The 22,636-nt window shown below is 38.7% G+C and overlaps 1 protein-coding gene across 8 annotated transcripts in view; it reads right to left on the minus strand.

Moving 5' to 3' along the window:
* SYTL5 (synaptotagmin like 5) overlaps nucleotides 1-22,636 on the minus strand; it is a 290,114-nt gene that overhangs the window by 114,502 nt on the left and 152,976 nt on the right. For all 8 annotated transcript variants that reach the window (XM_078065204.1, XM_078065205.1, XM_078065207.1 and 5 more), the window contains one exon: nucleotides 17,025-17,234. In XM_078065204.1, coding sequence (XP_077921330.1) covers nucleotides 17,025-17,234 — 210 coding nt within the window. The remainder of the gene's footprint in view (nucleotides 1-17,024; nucleotides 17,235-22,636) is intronic.

Raw genomic sequence — 22,636 nt, forward strand, 5'->3', positions numbered from 1 at the left:
ATCCCATGCTGCTGACAGAAGAAAACCACATTTGTTCCATAACTTGCTTAAGCCTGAAATGCTTTAAGTGGAAACCTGCCATCTACTCACTCACTCACTCACTCACTCACTCATGTATCATCCATCATTCCTTATTCATCCATCATTAACAGTCACTGAGTACCCACTATAGGCATTCTTTTAGGCACTAGAACTACATCAGTGAACATTATTGATAAAAACCCTTGCCCTCATTGTTATAAAGCTTATATTCTAGTGGAGGAAGAAAGATAATAAACAGGACTAATAAGTAAAATACATAGCATATACATATTAAGGTAAAAAACACAGGAAGGGGTATATTAGTTTGGGCAGAGTAGCTTCCATAACAAACAACCTCCAAATTCCATTGACTTAACACATTTAAAGTTTATCTCTTACTAATATAACCTAATGTTGATCTGACAAGATTTAGGGGAAAGTTTATGTCAATCAGACCTGCAATTACCATCTATACTGACTAGCAGACCAACTGATGGCAAAACTTTCAATTAGCAATATGTGAATACACCAGACCCTTGGGTCTTATATTGAAAAGTATGCTTCAGTGATTACAAGTGGCATTTACAGGTTAAAAACAAAATTCCTCAAAAACTAATGATGTAATGTATGGTGATTAACATAATAATAAAAAAATTCCTCTTCCCATATAGAAGCTTGAGGCAACTCCTGATTGACTGAAGGGCTCATGAGTCACAGTCCCTACTTACTACTGACTGAGAAAATGAAGGTCCAGGGTTAGAGAAGAGGGTGAACAGTAATGGAATAAGAAATAGAAATGATTTACACAATTCACAGCGCTCATCATAGCTGCTGAATCACAGACCTGTACCTCTGAAACAAATAATACATTATATGTTTAAAAAAAGAAGAAGAAGAAGAAGAAGATAGCAGGAGGGGAAGAATGAAGGGGGGGAAATCGGAGGGGAGACGAACCATGAGAGACTATGAACTCTGAGAAACAAACTGAGAGTTCTAGAGGGGAGGGGGGTGGGGGGATGGGTTAGCCTGGTGATGGGTATTAAAGGGGGCACGTCCTGCATGGAGCACTGGGTGTTATATGCAAACAATGAATCATGGAACCCTACATCAAAAACTAATGATGTAATATAGGGTGATTAACATAATAATAAATATATATATATATATATATATATATATATCTACTATTAAAAAAAGACATAGAAATGATTTAATACTAGGAACCAAATAAAAATACTGTATAAGATTAGAAAAATAGTTATTGAGAAATTCCTTATAAGTCCTCAGACTCTGCAATTGGAAGGTCAGTCATTTATTAAAATTCCATTTTCTTCTTCATTGCCCTGAAATTGTAAACCCCACCTTGACAGTGTTTTGTGGGAAAAGAGCTGGGTGAAGAAATAAACAAACTTTGATACTCATTCCCACTCTATTAATACACATCCTAACCTCTTAGTGTTCTAATTTCCACTATTTCTAAAATCTAAAATCAATTGCCTCTCTTACATAATAGGTATATTTTGAGACCTTGAAGGACTATTCCCTAGGAGTAAATGGGACCCAAAAATAGATCAGCTCTCACAGGGAGAAAGGCTCCAATTTTGAAATCAGCTCAATCTCTGATTTGATTAAGATAATCTTGAATATTTAGTGGTCTCATTTTATTTCCCTCCTGGAAGTAAAATATACATTCTCAATCGATACATACTGTTACACAGAGTCTCACTAACTTTTACAATTTTTTAAATACTTTGTCCATCAATCAAAAGTTATTAGGTTTATGAGAAAACAAGATATGACCAAAACCAAGAGAAACAAACAAACAGAAAATCAGTCCCATAAGGGACTCAGATAATGCAATGATCATTCATAGACTTTTAAATAATGACAAATAATTTATCTAAGAACTTACAAGAAAAAGGTGAAGGTCAGCAGAGAGTCGGAAACATAACAAAAGCAAAATAAAAAATCTAAAACTGAAAAACACACAACTGAATTTATGAATTAAATAAATGTGCTTAACCGCAAATTAGACATAGTCAAAGATAAGATTAGTGAAGTGAAAGATCAGAAAAAAATATACAAAATGAATTCAGAGATATAAAGGGATAAAATATGGAAAAGAGTATAAGAGATACATGAAAGCTATTGAATAAAACTAAGATACATATTTGGAGTATCTGAAGTAGAGGAGAGAGAGGGGAAAAAGCAATATGTGAAGAGATATTATCTGAGCAATATTCAAATATGACAAAAGATATTAATAGATGCAGACTTAAGACATTCTAGATACCCCAATATGGACAAATATAAAGAAAATCAGACATAGGCTACATGTGTTACAGAAACTGTGTAAATTCAACAGAAAAGGGAAAAATATTAAAAGTAGACAATGAAAACTATTGTTACAGTTGATTCTTGGACAACACAACTTTAAACAGTATGGGTTCACTTATATGTGGCTTTTTTCCAATATATTGTTAAAATTTTTGGAGATTTGTGACAATTTAAAAAAAACTCACAGATGAACTGCACAGCCTAGAAATAATAAAAAATCAAGAAAAAGGTATGTCACAAAGGCATAAAATATATGCAGACACTAGTCTGTCTTATCATTTAATATCATAAAATACATACAAATATATCATAAACAGTTAAAATTTATCAAAATTTACGCAAAGACTTACAGACCATACATGGCACTATTTGCAGTTGAGAAAAATGTGAACAAATGTAAAGATGTAAATCATGACTGCATAAAGTTATCTGTAGTATAAACTGTACTAATGTAGTAATTTTGTAGTCACCTCCTGTTGCTATTGTGCTGAGCTCAAGTGTTGCAAGTATCTACTTAGGATGCCATGTGACACTAATCATCTCTGCACGAACAGTTCATCTCTACAGTAAACTGTGTATCACAACAAAAAGTGATCCCTCATGGTTCTCATATTTGTTGGTTTAGTGCAATACCTCAAACTTCAAACGACATCACTGGACCCACACGAAGTACTACTAGTGATGCTGGAAGTGCTCCCAGGAAGTAGAGAAAAGTCATGGCATCATAAGGAAAAGACGAATCGCTTGATAGGCACACAAACTGAGGTCTGCAGCTGTGGTTAGCCACCAATTCAAGATATATGAATCCAGTGGAAGGACCATTATAAAAAAAGAAAAAGAAACTCATGAAGCCGTTGCAGCAGTTACAACCAGCAGGTGCGAAAACCTTGCACTTTTCGCAAAATACCTATCTCATATTGAAAAGGCAGTTTTTATGTAGGTGCAAGATTGCTGTAAGAAAGGCATAGCCTATAGACTCTAATGATTTGGGGGGGAAATGACACCAGTATATGACAACCTAAAGCAAAAGAAAGGTGACGGGTCTAAAGTTGGAGAATTTAATGCCAGCAAAGGATGGTTTGATAATTTTAGAAAGAGGTTTGCCTTAAGAAAAAAGAAGGCCAAGATAATAGGAGAAGCAGTTTTGGCCAACTAAGAGGCAGCAGATGAGTTCTCGGACACCACTTACAAACTCACTGAGGAGAAAGGATATCTGCTTGAACAAGTTTTTAATGCAGATGAAAGTGCCCTATTTTGGGCAGAAAATATGCCACGAAGGACATTTGTTAGTAATGAAGAGAAATGAGCACTAGGATTTAAGGCAGGAAGGAATAGGCCGACTGTACTGTTTTGTGCAAATGCAGCTGGGTTTATGAACAGGACTGCCCTTATCTATAAAGCTGTTAACCCCCGAACCTTGAAGGGAAAAGATAAACATAAGCTACTAGTGTTTTGGTTGTATAACAAGAAGGCCTGAATAATGAGAACCCTTCTTCTAAATTGGCTTCATCCATGCTTTGTCCCTGAAGTCAGGAAATACCTTGCCAGTAAGGGACTGCCTCTTAAAGTTCTTTGGATAGTGGACAATGCCCCTGGCTACCCAGAATCCCATGAGTTCAACACCGAGGGCATTGAAGTGGTCTATTTGCCCCTAAACATAATGTCTCTAATCCAGCCTCTAGATGAGAGGGTCATAAGGACATTTAAGGCTCATTATGCATGGTACTCTATGGAATGGCTTGTCAGCATTATGGAAGAGAACGCTGATAGAGAAAACATGAAAGCATGGGAGAACCACACCACTGAAGATGCCATCATTGTTAGAAGAAAAGCCATGAAAACCATCAAGCCCCGAACAATAAATTCCTGCTGGAGAAAACTATGTCCAGATGTTGTGCATGACTTCCCAGGATTTATACAGAGACAATCAAGGGAATCATGAAAGAGACTGTGGCTATGGCAAAGGGTGGGGGGTAAAGGGTTTCAAGGTATGAATCTTGGAGAAGTTCAAGAGCTGACAGACACCATATCACAGGAATTAAGAGAAGATGACTTGATGGAGATGAGTGCTTCTGAACCAGTCCAGATGATGAAGAAGAAGATATAGAAGTGGTGCCAGAAAACAAACTGACATTAGACAACTGGGCAGAAAAGTCTTGATTATTCAATATGGCTTTTGGCTTCTTTAACAACATGGACCCTTCTAAGACATGGGCACTACAACTAAAGCAAATGGTGGAAGAAGGATTGGTACCATATAGAAATATTTTTAGAGAAATGGAAAAGCAAAAAAGTCAGAAATTATGATGTATTTCTGTAAAGTTACACTGAGTGTGCCTGCCTCTCCTTCCTTCCCTTCCACCTCCTCTGCCTCTGCCACCCCTGAGACAGCAAGGCCTCCCCCGCCTCCTCCTCCTCCTCAGCCCACTCAACATGAAGAAGACAAGAATAAAGACTTTTATGATGATCCACTTCCACTTAACAAATAGTTAATAATCATCGTGCCATACAGTTAATAAACTTATATGTTCACACAGTTAACAAACTTATCTCTTATGTATGTGTGTGTCTGTGTGGAAATCTAATAACTGTACAAGAAATGTATGAGGTGTTTTTGTGTCGTCATCATCATCAATGCCTAAGTGTTTACCATGTAGAACACTGTGTGCAAGACATGTACGGAAGCGGTTATACCTATCCTCACGTAGACATAAGGTGAATGATCATCAATATATGATTAATAATGTATTAGTTTTCTTACTGTTTTTTAATTTTGCTTTCAAAGAATTACATTACCTTACATTAAGCTTCTCCCTCCTAGAGAAACTGCGTATCGGGCTATCATTACAGGTAAGTGGTTTTAAAAATGTAACAATGTTCCCAAAACTGTATTATTAATATAATACCGTACACCATAAAAATTTTTTTATAACAATTCATGCATTCGTGTATCGGCTAGGCTACCATGAAGCAAGAGTATCAATTACATTAGACGACCAAAAAGCAATCATATTGCTGCTTCTTCATTATCAATGCATGAGTAGTCATATCTACAAATAAATGTGAATTTCTTTTTCACATTATCTTCTTATTTTTGAGGTCTGTTAATGATATATATAATGTCTACTGTAATTTTTTAAAGATTTATTTATTTTAGGGGCACCTGGGTGGCTCAGTCATTAAGCGTCTGCCTTCGGCTCAGGTCGTGATCTCAGGGTCCTGGGATCGAGCCCCACATCGGGCTCCCTGCTCAGCGGGAAGCCTGCTTCTCCCTTTCCCACTCCCCCTACTTACTTGTGTTCCCTCTCTCGCTATATCTCTGTCAAATAAATAAATAAAATCTTTTAAAAAAAAAGATTTATTTATTTTAGAGAGAGAGAGCACATGTGAACAGGGGGAGGGGCAGAGGAAGAGAGAATCCTCTGGCTGAGTGTGGAGCCAGATGCAGGGATGGATCCCAGGACCCTGAGATCATGACCTGAACTGAAATCAAGAGTTAGCTGCTCAACTGATTGAGCCACCCCGGTGCCCCTAACATCTACAGTATTTTATATCATAGAAGACAATATTGGTATAGGTACTGACAGATGATTCATCCTGTAAACAGATGATGGAAACTTACAGTATTGATAAATACAATACAGTACTATAAATGTATTTTCTCTTCCCTATGATTTTCTTAATAAAACATTTTTTCTAGCTCACTTTACTTTCAAAATACAGTATGTAATACCTGTAACATACACAATATGTGTTAATGAACTGTTTTTGTTATTGGTAAGCCTTCTGGTCAACAGAAGCTATTAAGGTTTCAGGGAGTCAAAAGTTATACATGGATTTTTTACTATGTGTGTGTGTGTGTGGGGGGCGGTCAGTGCCCCTAACCCACATTGTGCAAGGGTCAACAATACTTTCAAAAAAACAACAGCATAGTGACATCTGATTTCTTAACAGAACCACTGGAAACCAAAAGCCAATGGAATAATGTCTTCAAATGAGTGAAAATTAATACTCTCTAATCTAGAATTCAATAACCAGCAAAAACATGCTTGAAAATTAAGAGCAAAATAAAGCATTGCTAAGAAAAATGAAAACTGAAAGTATTTATCACTAGAACTCCACTAAAGGAAATACTGAAGGGTACCCTTTAGGCAGAAGGAAAATTATCCTAGAAGGAAACACAGAAATGTAACAATAAAAAATACAGAGCAATGGAAGGGGTAACAGTGCAGTAAATCTAAGTGAATAGTGACTATAAAAGTAACAGTAATACCTTGTGGGATGAAGTATGTTAGTCTGAATGTCTGTGTCCCCCTCATAATTCCTGTTCAAACGTAATTCCAGTGTGATGACATTTGGGGGAGGAACCTTTGGCAGATGACTGTTGCCCTTATAAAGAGACCCCAGAGAGCTCCCTTTCCCCTTTCACAGTGTGAGGACATAAGGAGAACACAGCTGTATATGAACCAAGAAGCAGGCCCTCAGTAAAATAAAGTCAGCAGACAACCTAACTGCAGAAACTTGATTTTGGACTCCCCAGTTTCTAAGACTATGAGAAATAAATTTCTGTTGTTTATAAGCCACCCAGTCTATGTTATTCTGTTACAGCCATTTGAACGGACTAAGACCAAGTGTATATTTGTGTGTATCTCTTTAAGGATAAATACATATGTATGTATATGTGTAAGGATAGATATATGGATATTTAAAACGTACAATAGCACTAGAAGGGGAGTAAAGGGAGTTAAAGGATTTTAAGATTCTGGTATTGTCTTAGAAGCGCCAAAAGTACTAATTTATATTAGATTTTAGTAAGTCAAGAATGTATGTTGTAATTTCTAGAGTAATCATTAGATGAGTGATAAAAAAACGTTTAAATAATAGAGAAGAGAAATAGAAAAAATACTTAGACAACTGAAATGAAGGCAAATGAATAGAAAAAAAGAATGGAACAGATGGGACAAAGAGAGAGTAAATAGGTGATAGATTTTAAGTAAAATATATGAGTAATTTTGTTGGTACAAGTGAAATAAATACCTTAATGACAACAATTGTTGGACAGGATTTAACACACACAAGCATAATTACATGCTCCTTACAAGAGATACACCTTAAATATAAGGAAACAGAATGGTTGAAAATAAAAGGATAAACATACACTAAAAGAAACACACACAAAAAAATGGTGTTGCAGCTGTAACAACAAAGTAAACTTTAAGGAAAAAATCAGAACTAGAGTTCAGGATGGCGTTTTCATAATGAAAAAGGTTTCTTCACACCCATAAAATATCACAATCCAAAATATTTAAGCACTCAAGACTATCACTTCGACATATATAAATCCAGTATTATCAGAACTAAAAGGATCAATAGAAAATCCACAATCATTATTGAGAGAGTTTAGTATATACCTCTCTCATTATCAGACAGAATACAGAGATGAAATGATCAGTAAGGAAATGGGAGATTTGGACAACACAATTAACAAACATCATTAACAGACATATCTAGGATATTCAAATAAACAACTGCAGAATTCTTTTTTTCAAGGGTATAGGAAACATTTAACAAAACTGACCATTTCCTGGGCCAAATTTCAAAGACTGAAATCAGACAGAGTATGTTCTCTGACCACAATGGAATTAAGCCAGAAATCAAAATCAAAAAGAGATACAGAAAATCCCCTGAAATTAGAAGTGAAAACAATTATAAAGAACTCATAGTTAAAGATGATGGAAATTAGACAACAGAATGAAATAAATGTCTTAAAAATGATTGACATAAAAATGTATGGGATGCAGCTAAAGCAGTGAAAACTGGAAAATTTATATCCTTAAATGTATATGTTAGAGAAAACAAAGGCTACAAAATCAAGTATTTAAACATCTGAATCAAAAACATCATTAATAAAAAAAGCAGAATGAGATATAAAATATGGAACCAAGATGTACTAAAAGGATGAGAATATATCCATTCAAATATCAGGAACTGTAGAAACTGGAAAAGTTTGAGTCATCACAGTTTTAAAGTTACTGGAGAAGGAGTTGGGATTCAAATATCAGTCCAGAGCAAAAGTCATAGAGAGAATTCCATATGGAGACACAAGGATATAATGTTTATTCATCTAAAAGTCATCAAATCCCCATAGGAAAAAGCTGAATGACAGTGTTCTCAAATAAACTTCTCATAGATCGGCCATGCTTTAAAATGACTTTTCTTAAACATATTAATTATACTCACAATTTTTAAAATTAAATATCCAGGATGCAAAAAAAAATCATTAGTGAAAAACAAATCCAAAGAAAGTAAAAAGAAGGAAATAAAGAAGGCAGAAAGCAATAAAATTAAAAACAAATATGCAATATTGCAAAAAGACACAAGTATTACAAAATAAGAAATAAAACAGTCATTCTTCACAGATGACATGATTGTACATAAATAAATTTATTTATTTATAAATAGTCTCCACAAAAACTCATAAATAATAAGTAAATTCAACAAGATTGCTGAATACAAGGTCAGACTACCCAAATCAATTGCATTTCCACATACCAACAATTAGAAAATAAAATTTAAGAAAGATTCTACCTGTAATAACATAAAAACCAAATACTTGGAATAAATCTAATAATGTGTAAGACTTGTACCACAAGACTATAAAATACTGAAAGAAGGGGCGCCTGGGTGGCTCAGTCGTTAAGTGTCTGCCTTCGGCTCAGGTCATGATCCCGGGGTCCTGGGATCGAGCCCCGCATCGGGCTCCCTGCTCAGCGGGAAGCCTGCTTCTCCCTCTCCCACCCCCTCTGCTTGTGTTCCCTCTCTCGCTGTGTCTCTCTCTGTCAAATAAATAAATAAAATCTTTAAAAAAAATACTGAAAGAAATTAAAAGCAAATAAATGGAAAGGCCACAGTGTTTATGTATTGAGAGACTAAGTTTTGAAAGATGTCAATACTCCCCAAAAGTATCTATTGATATAATACAATCCATATGAATTTTAAGAATCAGCTTAACAATTTCCACAAAATAAACCCTACTGGGGGAAATCGGAGGGGGAGAAGAACCATGAGAGACGATGGACTCTGAAAAACAAACTGAGGGTTCTAGAGGGGAGGGGGTTGGGAGGATGGGTTAGCCTGGTGATGGGTATTGAGGAGGGCACGTTCTGCATGGAGCACTGGGTGTTATGCACAAACAATGAATCATGGAACACTATATCTAAAACTAATGATGTAATGTATGGGGATTAACATAACAATAAAAAATTTAAAAAAAAAAATTAAGCTGATTCTTAAAATTCATATGAAAATACCAGGGGCCAATAATAGCCAAGGCAATTTCAACAAAAAGAACAGGTTGCAAGTCTACTGGATATAAAATTTTAATATAAAACTACAATAATCAAAATACTGTGGCACTGGCACAATGTAAGATACCTTTTAGAGCAGGCATGAATAATACTTGGTTTGTGAAAGTGACACTGTGCATCAGTGAAAAAGTGATGGTCATTTTAATTAATGGTCCTGGGTCATGTGCATATATTTATTCAAATAGAAAAATAAATCCCTAACTCATAGCATACACAAAAATCAGTTGCAGGTAGACTGTATGTCTAAAGGTAAAAGTTGACCCAATAACAATACAGAAAATCACATAGGAGAATATTTTCATGATTTGGGAGTTAGGGGAAGTTTTCTTTAACAGGATACAGAACCCGCCCTCCACCCGCCCCCCCCCCCCAGTCAAACAGGAAAAGATAAACAAAATAAGTTACTAAAAATTAGAGATTTCTGTTTGTCAAATGACACATTAAGAGAATGAAAAGGCAAGTCAGAAAAGGTATCTGTAACAGAAAGAACCAACATTGTTTGTACGCAGAATATAGAAAGAACTTCTTCAAGTGAGTTAGTAAACGACAAGAGAAAAATAAGCAAGAGACTTGAACTAGCACTTCACAAAAAGGGATGTTTAAATGGTCAGTAAATATCTGAAAATATTCTCATTAGTAATAAAAATGCCTACTACCCACCCAACAAAATTATAAAAACAAAAAAGTAAAAATGTAAATAACCACCACGCTGGTGCATCGCTAGCAAGAGGGTAACACGGCACAACCACTTTGGAAAGCTATCTGGCATCATCCTTCTCCTGAAATTGAACACGTACATATTCTGTGACTCAGCCATTTTAGTCCTATGTATATATCCAATAGAAATGCATACATGTGTGGACCAAGAGACAAGTACAAGAATCTTTATAATACCATTAGTTGTAAGAGGTAAAAACTGAAAACATCCCAAATATCCATTAATTAGAACAGTATATGAATTCATGTCTATTTATAAAATGTAATATTATAAAAGAGTAAAAATGAAAATATGACTAATACGGGTAACAAAATACATTAATCTCACAAGTATCATGTTAACAAAAAGAAGTTATAAACAAACAAATACACACCATGTCACTGAATTTATATAGAGAAGTCAAAGCTAATCTATGGCGTTAGCAGGACAGTGTTTCTTTTTGGGAGATAACAAGGGAGTGGTGACTGGGAGGAGGAACGGGAAATGCTCCTGGAATATTAGTAATGTTCTATTTCTTCACTGTAGTGATAATTGTACAGAAATTGTGATAATTCCCTAAGCTGTACAGTGCGTCTCCAGCAGGGACAACTTTTGCTCCTCAGGTGACATTTAGCAACATCTGCAGGAATTTGTCATTGTCACAACTGGAAGGTAGAGGAGAGCTACTGGCATCTAGGGGGTAGAGGCCAGGAATACTGCTAACCATCCTATGATGCACTGCATGTTCTCTCACTCCCCAGCAGAGAGGCACCCAACACATCAGTAATGCTGAGATTGAGAAACTCTGCTGTATACTTGTTACTTGCGTGCTTTTGTGTATGTAAGTTAATTCGTATATGTGTCAAAACAAAAACAAGGATGTTAGTCTCTATCCAAGTTTTTCTATTTCTATCTCTTTGCTTCTCATTGATTTTTAAATTTGATTTGTTGCCTTCTAGTGGTCAGTAACAACTGAGAGGGAGAAATGCTCCTGCATAACTGTGTAGAAACAAAACTAAAATTGAGGAAATTCTGCCCATTAATTTATTATTTCCTTGGTGACTTATTCTCGGACTCTACCGGAAGAGCCTTCATATCCAACTCTGAAATGCCAAATTAAGGGGAGTAGAATCGGAGAAAGCTATTATGACACACTCAGGCAAGCTTTCTAAGAAGTGTCCAGGATTGAAAACAGCAACTTGTACATTACTTACTTGACTCACAGATGTATCATGTTACTTTTCACCAGAAAGCAAAGTGCATTATTGATAGTTTTTCCAAACAGGTAGATGGAGAAATAGCCAATGGAAATTGATTTCATGGGAAAAGAAGAAGATATCCAAATTACTTTTGCATCCTAATTTGCAGATGATTAAAGTCCACTTAGGAAATGAATACAGATTTTGGACTTCTGGGGAAGTCCTCAGGAGGACCCTAAGTTCACCTTGTCCCACAGATACAAGTAGCTAACACCCACATTAGTGTATGTAACCCAGAGAATGACCCAAAGACGGGCAGAACAGACTCTCCACAGCTAAACGTAGATAAGAGGACACATCAAAGAGGGTAGGAAGGGCGGAGATGCAGTTGGGAGGTAAACAGACCCACAGGACTGCCCCTGGGAGAGAGGGATACCAAGGGCGTGGAGAGGGGAGACGGACAGAAGAGGAGATCCCCACTCCAGGCACCCCAGGCATGGAGGACCTGCACCAGGAAGACAAATCCCCATAATATTCAGCTTTGAAAACCAGAGGGACCTAATTCTGTGCGTTCTTAGAATTGGCGGGGCTTAACACCTGGGACTTTAAGACTCAGAGGGCTTGGCTCTGGGACAGCCAGGAGGGCAAAAGGAAACTGAGTCCCCATCCTTAAAGAGACAGCACCACCAAGAGCCCCACTGAGATACAGCACAGAAGCAGCAGTTTGAAAAATGCCTGGGGATATACGGGAGGGAGATTTGTTTCTTAATCTCAGAGCAATGTGCTGGAAGGGCAGGGATCACTGGGAGACTTCTTCAAGAACAAAAGGGTTGGTAGGCACCATTTCCCTCTCCCCCCCCCCAACCTAGACACACGGACACCTACAAGAACCAACTTGCTAACAGTGTGCCACGCCCTTTCATTCTCCTGTGAACCTGCCCCCTCCAAACAGCTTTTGACCAGAGCCCATCCAAAGCGGTGCCGTAAGCCTGGCAGTGTGCCAGCAGCCTCAACAGAGGCCAGCGCCACTCCAAAGTGACTCCTGCGCCAGGGAGAGGGGAAGATAACCACACACACCAGTCCCACTGCAGCCCCAACAGTGGGCTGGGGGCAGACAGCTGGTCTGACTGCAGAGCCGGCTCGCCACCGAAAGCAAGGGAGACAACACGGGGAGAGTGCCCTGCACTTCAGGGCTACTGCACTTCTGACAAATGCCTGGTCTGACTCACTTCAAGCCCAAGATGGCCCCAGACTGGCCCACTAACACCACAGGGACCAAACCCTGCCCACAACAGGCAATGAACGCCATTGCAAACAACTTGACTGAAGGCGAAAGCGGCTCAGCTGCAACAGTAGGGTGTACGCAACCCACATAGGACACGACCCTGAAACACCAGGTTCTGGTGAACAGGGGACATGACACGGCAGGATACGAGAGGATTTCTTCTTCCTAAGGCTATTACTTTCAAGAGCAGGAGATGTAGGGGTGCCCAGCTGGCTCAGTTGGTAGAGCATGTGACTTTTGATCTTTGGGGTTACGAGTTCAAGCTCCGCCTTGGGCATGGAGACTACTTTAAAAAAAAAAAAAAAAAAGAGCAGGAGATGTAGCTGACTTTCCTAACACAGAAAGAGACAGAGAGAGTTAGACAAAATGAGGAGACAGAGGATGGTCCCAAATGAGAGAACAGGGCAAAATCATAGCAAGAGAGCTTAATGAAATGGAGATAAATAATATGCCTGATAGAGAATTTAAAGTAATGGTCATAAAGATTCTCACTGGATTTGAGAGAGTGGAGGGCCATAGTGAGATTCTTAACAAACCGATAGAAAACATAAAAAAAGAACCCATCACTCTGAAAAACAAACTGAGGGTTCTAGAGGGGAGCGGGGTGGGAGGATGGGTTAGCCTGGTGATGGGTATTAAAGAGGGCATGTTCTGCATGGAGCACTGGGTGTTATGCACAAACAATGAATCATGGAACACTACATCAAAAACTAATAATGTAATGTATGGTGATTAACATAACAATAAAAAAATAAAAATAAAAGAACCCATCAGAGATGAAGAATCCAATAAGTGAAGTTAAAAATACACTAGAGGGAATAGTATACTAGAGGAAGCAGAAGAATGGAGGACAGAGTAGTAGAAAGCAATCAAGCTGAACAGGAGAGAGAAAAAAAAAACAATAAAAAATGAAAAACAGACTTAGGGAACTCAGTGACACCATTAAGCATAATAACATTCACATTATAGGGACCCCAGAAGGAGAAGAGACAGACAAGGGGACAGAAAATTTATTTGAAGAAATAAGAGCTGAAAACTTCCAAATCTGGGGAACAAAACAAAATTCCAGATCCAGGAGGGAGAGAGAGCCCACAACAAAATCAACCCAAGGAAGTCCACACCAAGACATGCAGTAATTAAAATGGCACAAAGTAATGATAAAGAGAGAATTTTAAAAGCAGCAAGAGAAAACAAAATAGTTACATAAAAGGGAAACCCCATAAGGCTATCAGCTGATTTTTTTAGCAGCAACATTGTAGGCCAGAAGGGAGTGGCATGATATAGTCAAAGTGGTGAATGGAAAAAAAAAAAAAAAAACCTGCAGCCAAGAACACTCTATCCAGCAAGGCTATATCATTCAAAATAGGAGGAGAGATAAAGAGTATCTGAGACAAACAAAAATTAAAGGAATTCATGACCACTAAACCAGCCCTACAAGAAATGTTAAAGGAGACCCTGAATGGAAAAGAAAGACCATAAGCAGGAGTAGGAAAAGTAGGAAGTGCAATAGCAGTAAAATTAAGCATATCTATAAAAATCAGTCAAGGGAATCACAAAATAATAGAATGTCAAGTATGACAATACATACTTAAAATACTGGGGTGGGGGACAAAGAATGGGTTCAACCCTGAGTGACCATCAACTTAATATAGACTGCTATAAGCATAAGATGTTATATACAAACCTAACGGTAACCACAAATCAAAAACTAGTAATACATATGCAAAAAATGAGAAAGGAATCCCAAGTATATCACTAAAGAAACCCAGCAAACCGTGAGAGAATAGAGGGAAAAAAAAAAGGAACAAAGAATGCCAAAAACAACCATAAAACAGGTAACAAAGTGGCAATAAATACATACCTATCAATAATTACTTTGAATGTAAGTGGACTAAACACTCCAATCAAAAGATATAGGGTGAGAGAATTGATAAAAAAGGAAGACCCATCTATATGCTGCATACAAGAGACAGATTTCAAACCTAAAGACACAGGCAGATTGAAATTGAAGGGGTAGAAAGGCATTTATCATGCAAGTGGGAGTGAAAAGAAAGCCAAGGTGGCAATACTTACATCAGAGAAAATAGACTTTATGACAAAGACTGTAACAAGAGACAAAGAAGGACTCTATACGAATAATAAGGGAGAAAGTCCAACAAGAAGATGTAACAATCGTAAATATTTATGCTCCCAACATGGCATCACCCAAAATACATAAAACAGTTAATAACAAACATAAAAGAACTGATCAATAGTAACACAATTATAGTAGGAAACTTTAATGCTCTACTCACATCAGTGGACAGATCATCCAAACAGAAAATCAACAACGAAACAGTGGCTTTGAATGACACATTGGACCAGATAGATTTAACAGATATATTCAGAAATTCCATCCTAAATCAAAATACATATCCTTTTCATGTGCACATGGAACATTCTCCAGAACAGACCACATATTAAGCCACAGAACAAGTCTCAACAAATTCAAAAAAAATGGAAGTCATACCATGCATCTTTACTGACCACAACAATATGCACCTAGAAATCAACCACAAGAAAAAATCTGGAAAGACCACAAATACATGGAGATTAAATGACAAGCTACTAAGCAATGAATGGGTCAGCCAAGAAATCAAAGAGAAAATTAAAAAATACATGAAGACAAATGAAAATGAAAACACAATGTTCCAAAATCTTTGGGATGCAGCAAAAGCTGTTCAATGAGGGAAGTTTATAGCAATGTAGGCCTACCTCATGAAGCAAGAAAACTCTCAAATAAACCACATAACTTTACACCTAAAGGAGCTAGAAAAGAACAAACAAAACCCCAAACCAGCAGAAGGAAGGAAATAACAAAGATTAGAGCAGAAATAAATGAAATAGGAACTAAAAAACAATAGAACAGATCAATGAAACCAGGAGCTGGTTATTTTGAAAAGAGCAATAAATACAATAAACCTCTAGCCAGACTCATCGAGAGAGAGAAAGAGAGAGAAGTCAAATAAACAAAGTCAGAAATGAAAGAAGAGAACAACCAACATGACAGAAATACAAAAGGATTATAAGAGAATATGATGGAAAATTATATGCCAACAAACTGGACAATCTAGAAGAAATGGATAAATTCATAGAAACATATAACTCCCCAAAACTAAATCAGGAAGAAACAAAAAATTTGAACAGATTATCAGCAACTGTAATTGAAAGAGTAATCAAAAAACTCCCAATAAGCAAGAGTCCAGGACCAGATGGCTTCACAGACATTAAGAAGAGTTAATACCTATTCTTCTCAAAGTACTCAAAAAATAGTAGAGGAAGGAAACCTTCCAGATTCATCCTATGAGGCCAGTTTTACCCTGGTACCAAAACAAGATAAAGATACTAAAAGAGAGAGAGGGAGGGAGAGAGAGAGAGAGAAAGAGAGAGAGAACACCACAGGCCAATATATCTGATGAGCATAGATGCAAAAATCCTCAACAAAATACTAACAAGCTGAATCCAACAATACATTAAAGAACTCATTCACCATAATTAACTGGGATTTATTCCTGGGATGCAAGGGTGGTTCAATATTCTCAAGTCAATCAATCAACATGATACATCACATAGATAAAAGATAAAAACCATATGATCATTTCAATAGATGCAGAAAAATTTTGCCCCTCAGCTGCTAAGGAGAGCAGGCTGGATATTTCATACTCATCTTGCCAGTGACCCCAAACCTCTAAGGATGGCCTTGGGGAGTTCCCTGTGCTTCTGAGAAGGCACATGGAGTCCGGTGGGGCTAGAAGTGAAGAAAGCTCGTGGGTGGTTTTCAAATGTAGGAGATCTCATTCTGTGAAGCTTCCAAATTTACTGTTTTATAGTTTTCAAAACTAAAAAGACCACTCTCTGTCTCTATTTTGCTCGTGTTTGCTCGCTCATGCTCACCATCGCCACCCCCGCCCAGCCCCCAGCCCCAGAATTCTACAAAGGCATTGCTGAGCCTGGGTTGGGCTAGATTTTAATTCTACTCTCTATCCTTAAATTTTAAACACTCCTTTCTTTTTTTCTTTCCCCACACCAAGCCCTTCAGTCATCAGATCTGGCTTTGCACACCAGGGCAAGGAACTCACGCGACTTTGGCACAGATCGTGCACTTCCAGCCACCATCAAGGCCTGAGACCCGACACTCGCTGCACACTCTCAGGGAGCAGGCCGGGCACGGCTCTCCTCGGTCAAATATTAAGCCCAGGTTTCTCTGGCAGTGAACGCAGACTCTGTTGGTTTGTTGTTGAGTCTTCCCACTTCTACGTTTTGCTTCTAAGAGTTCATTTTTCAGCTTCCTGGAAGGAAAAAGGAAAAAAAAAAAAAATCACTTAACAAAAAAAGAAAACAGGAGAGGAGCTCTCTTCATTGAAGCGGTATTTTCATTCGGAAGAAGATTTGAAAGAATCAGGTGGTCAGAGCCAGATACTTTCAGAAAACACAATTTCTCTCTCTTGAATCAACAATCCTTTGATATCAGTAGTTGAAAAACATAGCGCTTGTGTCTTAGCATTTGAATTTTGACATCTTCCACTAGCACTACGATTTTGCTCTTGGTACTTCCTGCCATGCTATCCTAACTTCTCCAAGTAGGTCTTTAACACCCTAACACTGGAGCACAACCCACCTGGCAGCTCGCACAATACCATGTTCCTTACCTGTCTAGATATACTACGTGAAGCAAGAGTGTGAAATCAAGCTTGGCAACGTTGATACTTCCCTTAAGTGATCCCATAGAGAGTTTTCTGACATGTCCCGCCATTGTAGATCTCAACACTTGTGCTTAGCATTTGAGGTTTTCTAACAACTTCCACCGACCTCTGGCTTTTGCTGTCAGATATGCCTAGGTTTGAATCTAGGTTCTGTCATGAGCTAGCTGTGCAACCTGAGGCAAAGATTCACCCACTACATCTTGGTTTCTTGATTTCTAAAATGGGGGTAATTGGGGCGCCTGGGTGGCTCAGTTGTTAAGCGTCTGCCTTCGGCTCAGGTCATGATCTCAGGGTCCTGGGATCGAGCCCCGCATCAGGCTCTCTGCTCAGCAGGAAGCCTGCTTCTCCCTCTCCCGCTCCCCCCTGCTTGTGTTCCCTCTCTCGCTGTGTCTGTCAAATAAATAAAATCTTTAAAAATAAAATAAAATAAAATGGGGGTAATAATGTTCTTACATCATTTTTTTTAAAGATTTTATTTATTTATTTGAAAGAGAGAGAGAGTGAGATAGAGCCCAAGAGGGGGTAGGGTCAGAGGGAGAAGCAGACTCCCCGCTGAGCAGGGAGCCCGACGTGGGACTCGATCCCGGGACTCCGGGATCATGACCTGAGCCGAAGGCAGTCGCTTAACCAACTGAGCCACCCAGGCGCCCCCTTACATGATTGTTTTTAAGATTAAACAAGATGATATACGTAAAGGTACCAGCATGGTGCCCGGCATATACTAAGTAAATGCTAGTTACATGTCCCTTCTTTTACTACCTGACATGTAATTTTTTTAAATAAACACATTAGAAACAAGCTATTCAAAGTGATGCGACACCAGCATCGGGGAACTTATTGGGAATGAAGAATCTCAGACCTACTGGATCAGATTCTGCATATTCACAAAATCTCCAGGTGATCAGAGTTTGAGAAGCATAGCTTTGGAACATTTGGGCTCAAATCTGGCTATAGGCTGGAATCACCTGGGAAGATTTTAAAAAACAGTGATTCTCGAGTCTCACCCTTCTCCCTGCCAGACTCTGATGGCATTTTTTTTAAAGTGTGACTATTTATTCTAATATACTGCCAAATTTGGAAGACACTACTCTAAAAGATAGGTTCATCTCCACTTAAACGTTTCAGAGACATGCTGTTCCTTTATGTTATCCATTTCCAGTCCCTTTAAAAAAAAAAAAAAAAAAGATTTATTTGAGAGAGAGAGATCTTGCACATGAGCAGGGGGAGGGGCAGAGAGAGGGAGAGAGAGAATCTCCAGCAGACTCCCTGCTGAGCGCAGAGCCTGAAGCAGGGCTCGAGCTCATGACCCTGAGATCATGACCTGAGCCAAAATCAAGAGTCAGACACTTAACCAACTGAGCCACCCAGGCACCCCTCCAGTCCCTTCTTGAACACAACATTTCTATGTTCCAGAAAAAACAAACATCCCAGAATCATTCCACACATCTCATATCATTTCCTTTTACATTTGTGGTACTGAGCTTTGTTATACCAGACTAGACTAGCATCTCCCCAAAAGCAGGAATGATGACTTTAGTTTCTTGAATATACTGCTCATGACCCAATTCTGTGCTAGAGTATAAGGTACTTAAATGTTATAAACTATTTATTAACTCTTTGGGGTCTTCAAAATAACTTGTGAAGTATTACATCATTCACGTTAAAGATAGTGAGCAGTATCAGAAACTAGGTCTTCTAATTCCTAGCCTAATGAGAGATTTCTAAATGGGAATTTAAAAAGGGAGGAGTAAGGTTTCTAAAACCTTTGATCAATTGTATCCTCCATTCATCCAATGAACATTTCTCGAGTGTCTATTGTATGCCAGGCATTCTGGTATTCAGAGACAAGAATGAGTCAAAACAGGATATCTGTTAAGAAATTCCCATTAGCCTCATGTTAGTCAAGAAGAGGACAAACCACACAAGACGATTCCTGTGTTACAACAGGCAGATATAGAGTGCTCTTAGGTCCTCATTCTTATCTACCAGAACACAAACAATAACCCGCAACAAGTTTTCCTAATTCCTGATTTAGAGCTTACAAAGTACCCTTATGTCCTTTTTTTCATGAACAACTGGCTTATGAAATTGAATGTAAGAAAAGCTCCACACAATTTACTTTTGAAAACTTGCAGAAGCTACAAGCTTTAAAATAACAGAATGAGTTCTCATTTGAAAACCACAATTGTATTATCTGGAAAATCACAACAGATGTTTGAACACCTCAGGGCACAAGAGACACAAAACACTACTTATTCGAAATCTACAACAATGCATGCAACAATGACAAAGAAACAAGGTAATTAAAATGGGTAGAACAAAGATAGCAATCATGAATAGCAGTCCTATCTGAATAGGCTGCTGGGCTAAAGAGTAATAAATGGAGAAAATAGGGGTATTCCAGGACATTCCAGAGGCAAATTCTCGTGTGGAGAAAAAATTCCATGAGTAGGTGCCTGAATCACTTCAACTTACCAGTTCCTTAATCACTTAGTAGGTCCTTAGAGTGGGTGAGACCACTTGGAGAAATTATGGCCATAAACTGAAACATTTTCTTAAGATTTTATTTATTTATTTGAAAGAGAGAGAGAGAGCACACAAATGGGGGGTAGGAACAGAGGGAGAAGGAGAGGGAGAAGCAGACTCCCACGCTGAGCAGGGAGCCTCACACAGGACTTGATCCCAGGACGCTGGGATCATGACTTGAGCTGAAGGTGACGCTGAACCGACTGAGCCACCCAGGTGCCCCACAGTGAAACATTTTCATTGCATCTTTCTTTGTGCTCCACTGACAGGACTCTATTTAGCAATCAGGTTTCATCTAGTTCACTTCTAGAGTCTGAAAAGACCTGGGGCCTCATGTAAATCAGGCCATGAGGAAGCAGGAATTTAAAGGTCCCAACACCCTAGTCAGCACATTTTTAAAGCAATTGGTGCTAATTGTCCCACATATCCTGGGAGCTATCTCTGAGATTGTGGGAAAGGATGGAAAGAATTCCACAGGCTGGCACAAAATACTAAACGGCCTGATTTTTCAGATCACTTAGAAATTGACCTAATTTAATCATGCCTAGGATAATTTACATGAAATGGACTTTAGCCATTTTCAGACACTCAAGAGGAGAAAGGTTAAAGGGAGGGCAACTGGAACTAGGAAAAAAAGTATGCAAGTGGAGAACTGGTATCAAGGAGAAAGGGAGTACTGGGAGCCTGGAGAGAGGAATAGGATGGGAGATGTCTTTTCCCTCTGCTTTACTATCCCTCTGCTTTACTAACCCTCTGCTTTACTAACAAAGCAAGGTAGGCCTTATTTGGTTCCTGTATTGGCTGACCCAGTCTGAGAAATGTATCTGAGGAAGATGACTTTCTGGGCTTCAAGCACAGTATCTGTTCATCTCCTGCACCCACATAGGCTAGAAATGCTTCTGGTTCCAAGTAACAGGCTTAAAAATAGGCTTCATTTTTTACCCACATAACAAGAAATCCAGAATTAGGCAGTTCTTACATTAGTTCAGCTGCAAATCAGGTCATTGAGGGACTCAGGATCCTTTCATCCTGAAGGTCCCCTATCTTCAAGTTGTGGCTTATCGTTCTTATGCAAACTGGCCAGCCGGCTCCAGAATAGCATCCGTGTTTTTTGTTTGTTTGTTTGTTTGTTTAAGATTTTATTTATTTATTTGAGAGAGAGAGAGAGCACAAGAGGGGGGAGCGGGAGAGGGAGAAGCAGACTCCCCGCTGAGCAGGGAGTCCGATGCGGGACTCGATCCCGGGACTCCAGGATCATGACCTGAGCCGAAGGCAGTCGCTTAACCAACTGAGCCACCCAGGCGCCCCTAGCATCCGTGTTTAAGACAGGAGGGAGGGGCAAGCTGTGTCGGCTGTACCTGTCTCTTGACAGAAAAATGAAAATTCACTGGGAATTCCCCCCCATCAGAGTTCTCCTTAGGTTCCCCTGATCGGACAGTGCCCTATCACCACCTCTAGCTGCAAGGGAGGCTGGGAAAGTGGAACGAGTCAGACCGCACAGCCCTGCCTCTTGACATTAAACGTGGTCCTGTGACTAACACTGGTCCCTGAGATGTGGGATGTGATTCCAGGTAAAAGCTTTAAAAGCGAGTGCATGGTTTACCGCATGCCGTCTTCTTTGCATGGAGAATGGCAATGTCCCAAATAGTGTCTACTCTTTGTCTGAGTCCTGGTCTGAGGATGCTACAAAAGAGAGTACTCAGCTGTTTTGTTACGGACAGGCAGCACGAATGAGAAATAAACCTTCCTGGTTTTAAGGCACTAAGAGTTTGGGGCTGTTACTGTAGCATCACTTAGCCCATCCTGATAAGTCCAGCCTAGTTCTTCATCTGGCTGCTTCATCTGACTTCCCTGTATCCTTTCTATTTTGGTTTTACTGCTGCTTCCCCAAAGAGGCTTTCTCTGACCACCAAATCTACAGCAGATACCCGTCTTATTCTCACTCACAGAACCGTGTTCTTTTTCCTTATAGCACTTACTGTAATTTTTTTTTTTTTTACTTACTGTAATTTTTAATTGTACATTTGGCTGTTTTTACTGGTTTAATGTTTGTCTTGCCAATTCCTCTATAATCTCCGTGAGGGCAAGACTGTATCTGTTGTGTTTAGCTATGCATCTTATAGCACATAACCTAGTGCCTGGAACATAACAGATACCATTTGATTGAATGGATAAAAGAAAGCATAAGCACAAGCTAGCAAGTGCTAGAGGAAGAGGAAGAGTGAGGAAAGGAAGGAGAAAAAAAAAAGGTACAGAGTGAAGGGAAGGAAGGAAACCTCAGCCGTGCTGCTAACTAGATGGCACTGGGCATTCAAGTTAACCTCTCTGGGTCTCAGTTACTTCAACTTCAAAATAAAGATAATGATTTCTTTCATATCTTCCTCCAAGGCTGTTTACAGGAGCCAGAGGCAATAAAGCATGGCAGGGTGTTCTGTAAATTATAAAGGGCTTTACAGTATGAA

Source organism: Halichoerus grypus, chromosome X, assembly GCF_964656455.1.
Source record: "Halichoerus grypus chromosome X, mHalGry1.hap1.1, whole genome shotgun sequence".
NCBI classification, from domain to species: domain Eukaryota; kingdom Metazoa; phylum Chordata; class Mammalia; order Carnivora; family Phocidae; genus Halichoerus; species Halichoerus grypus.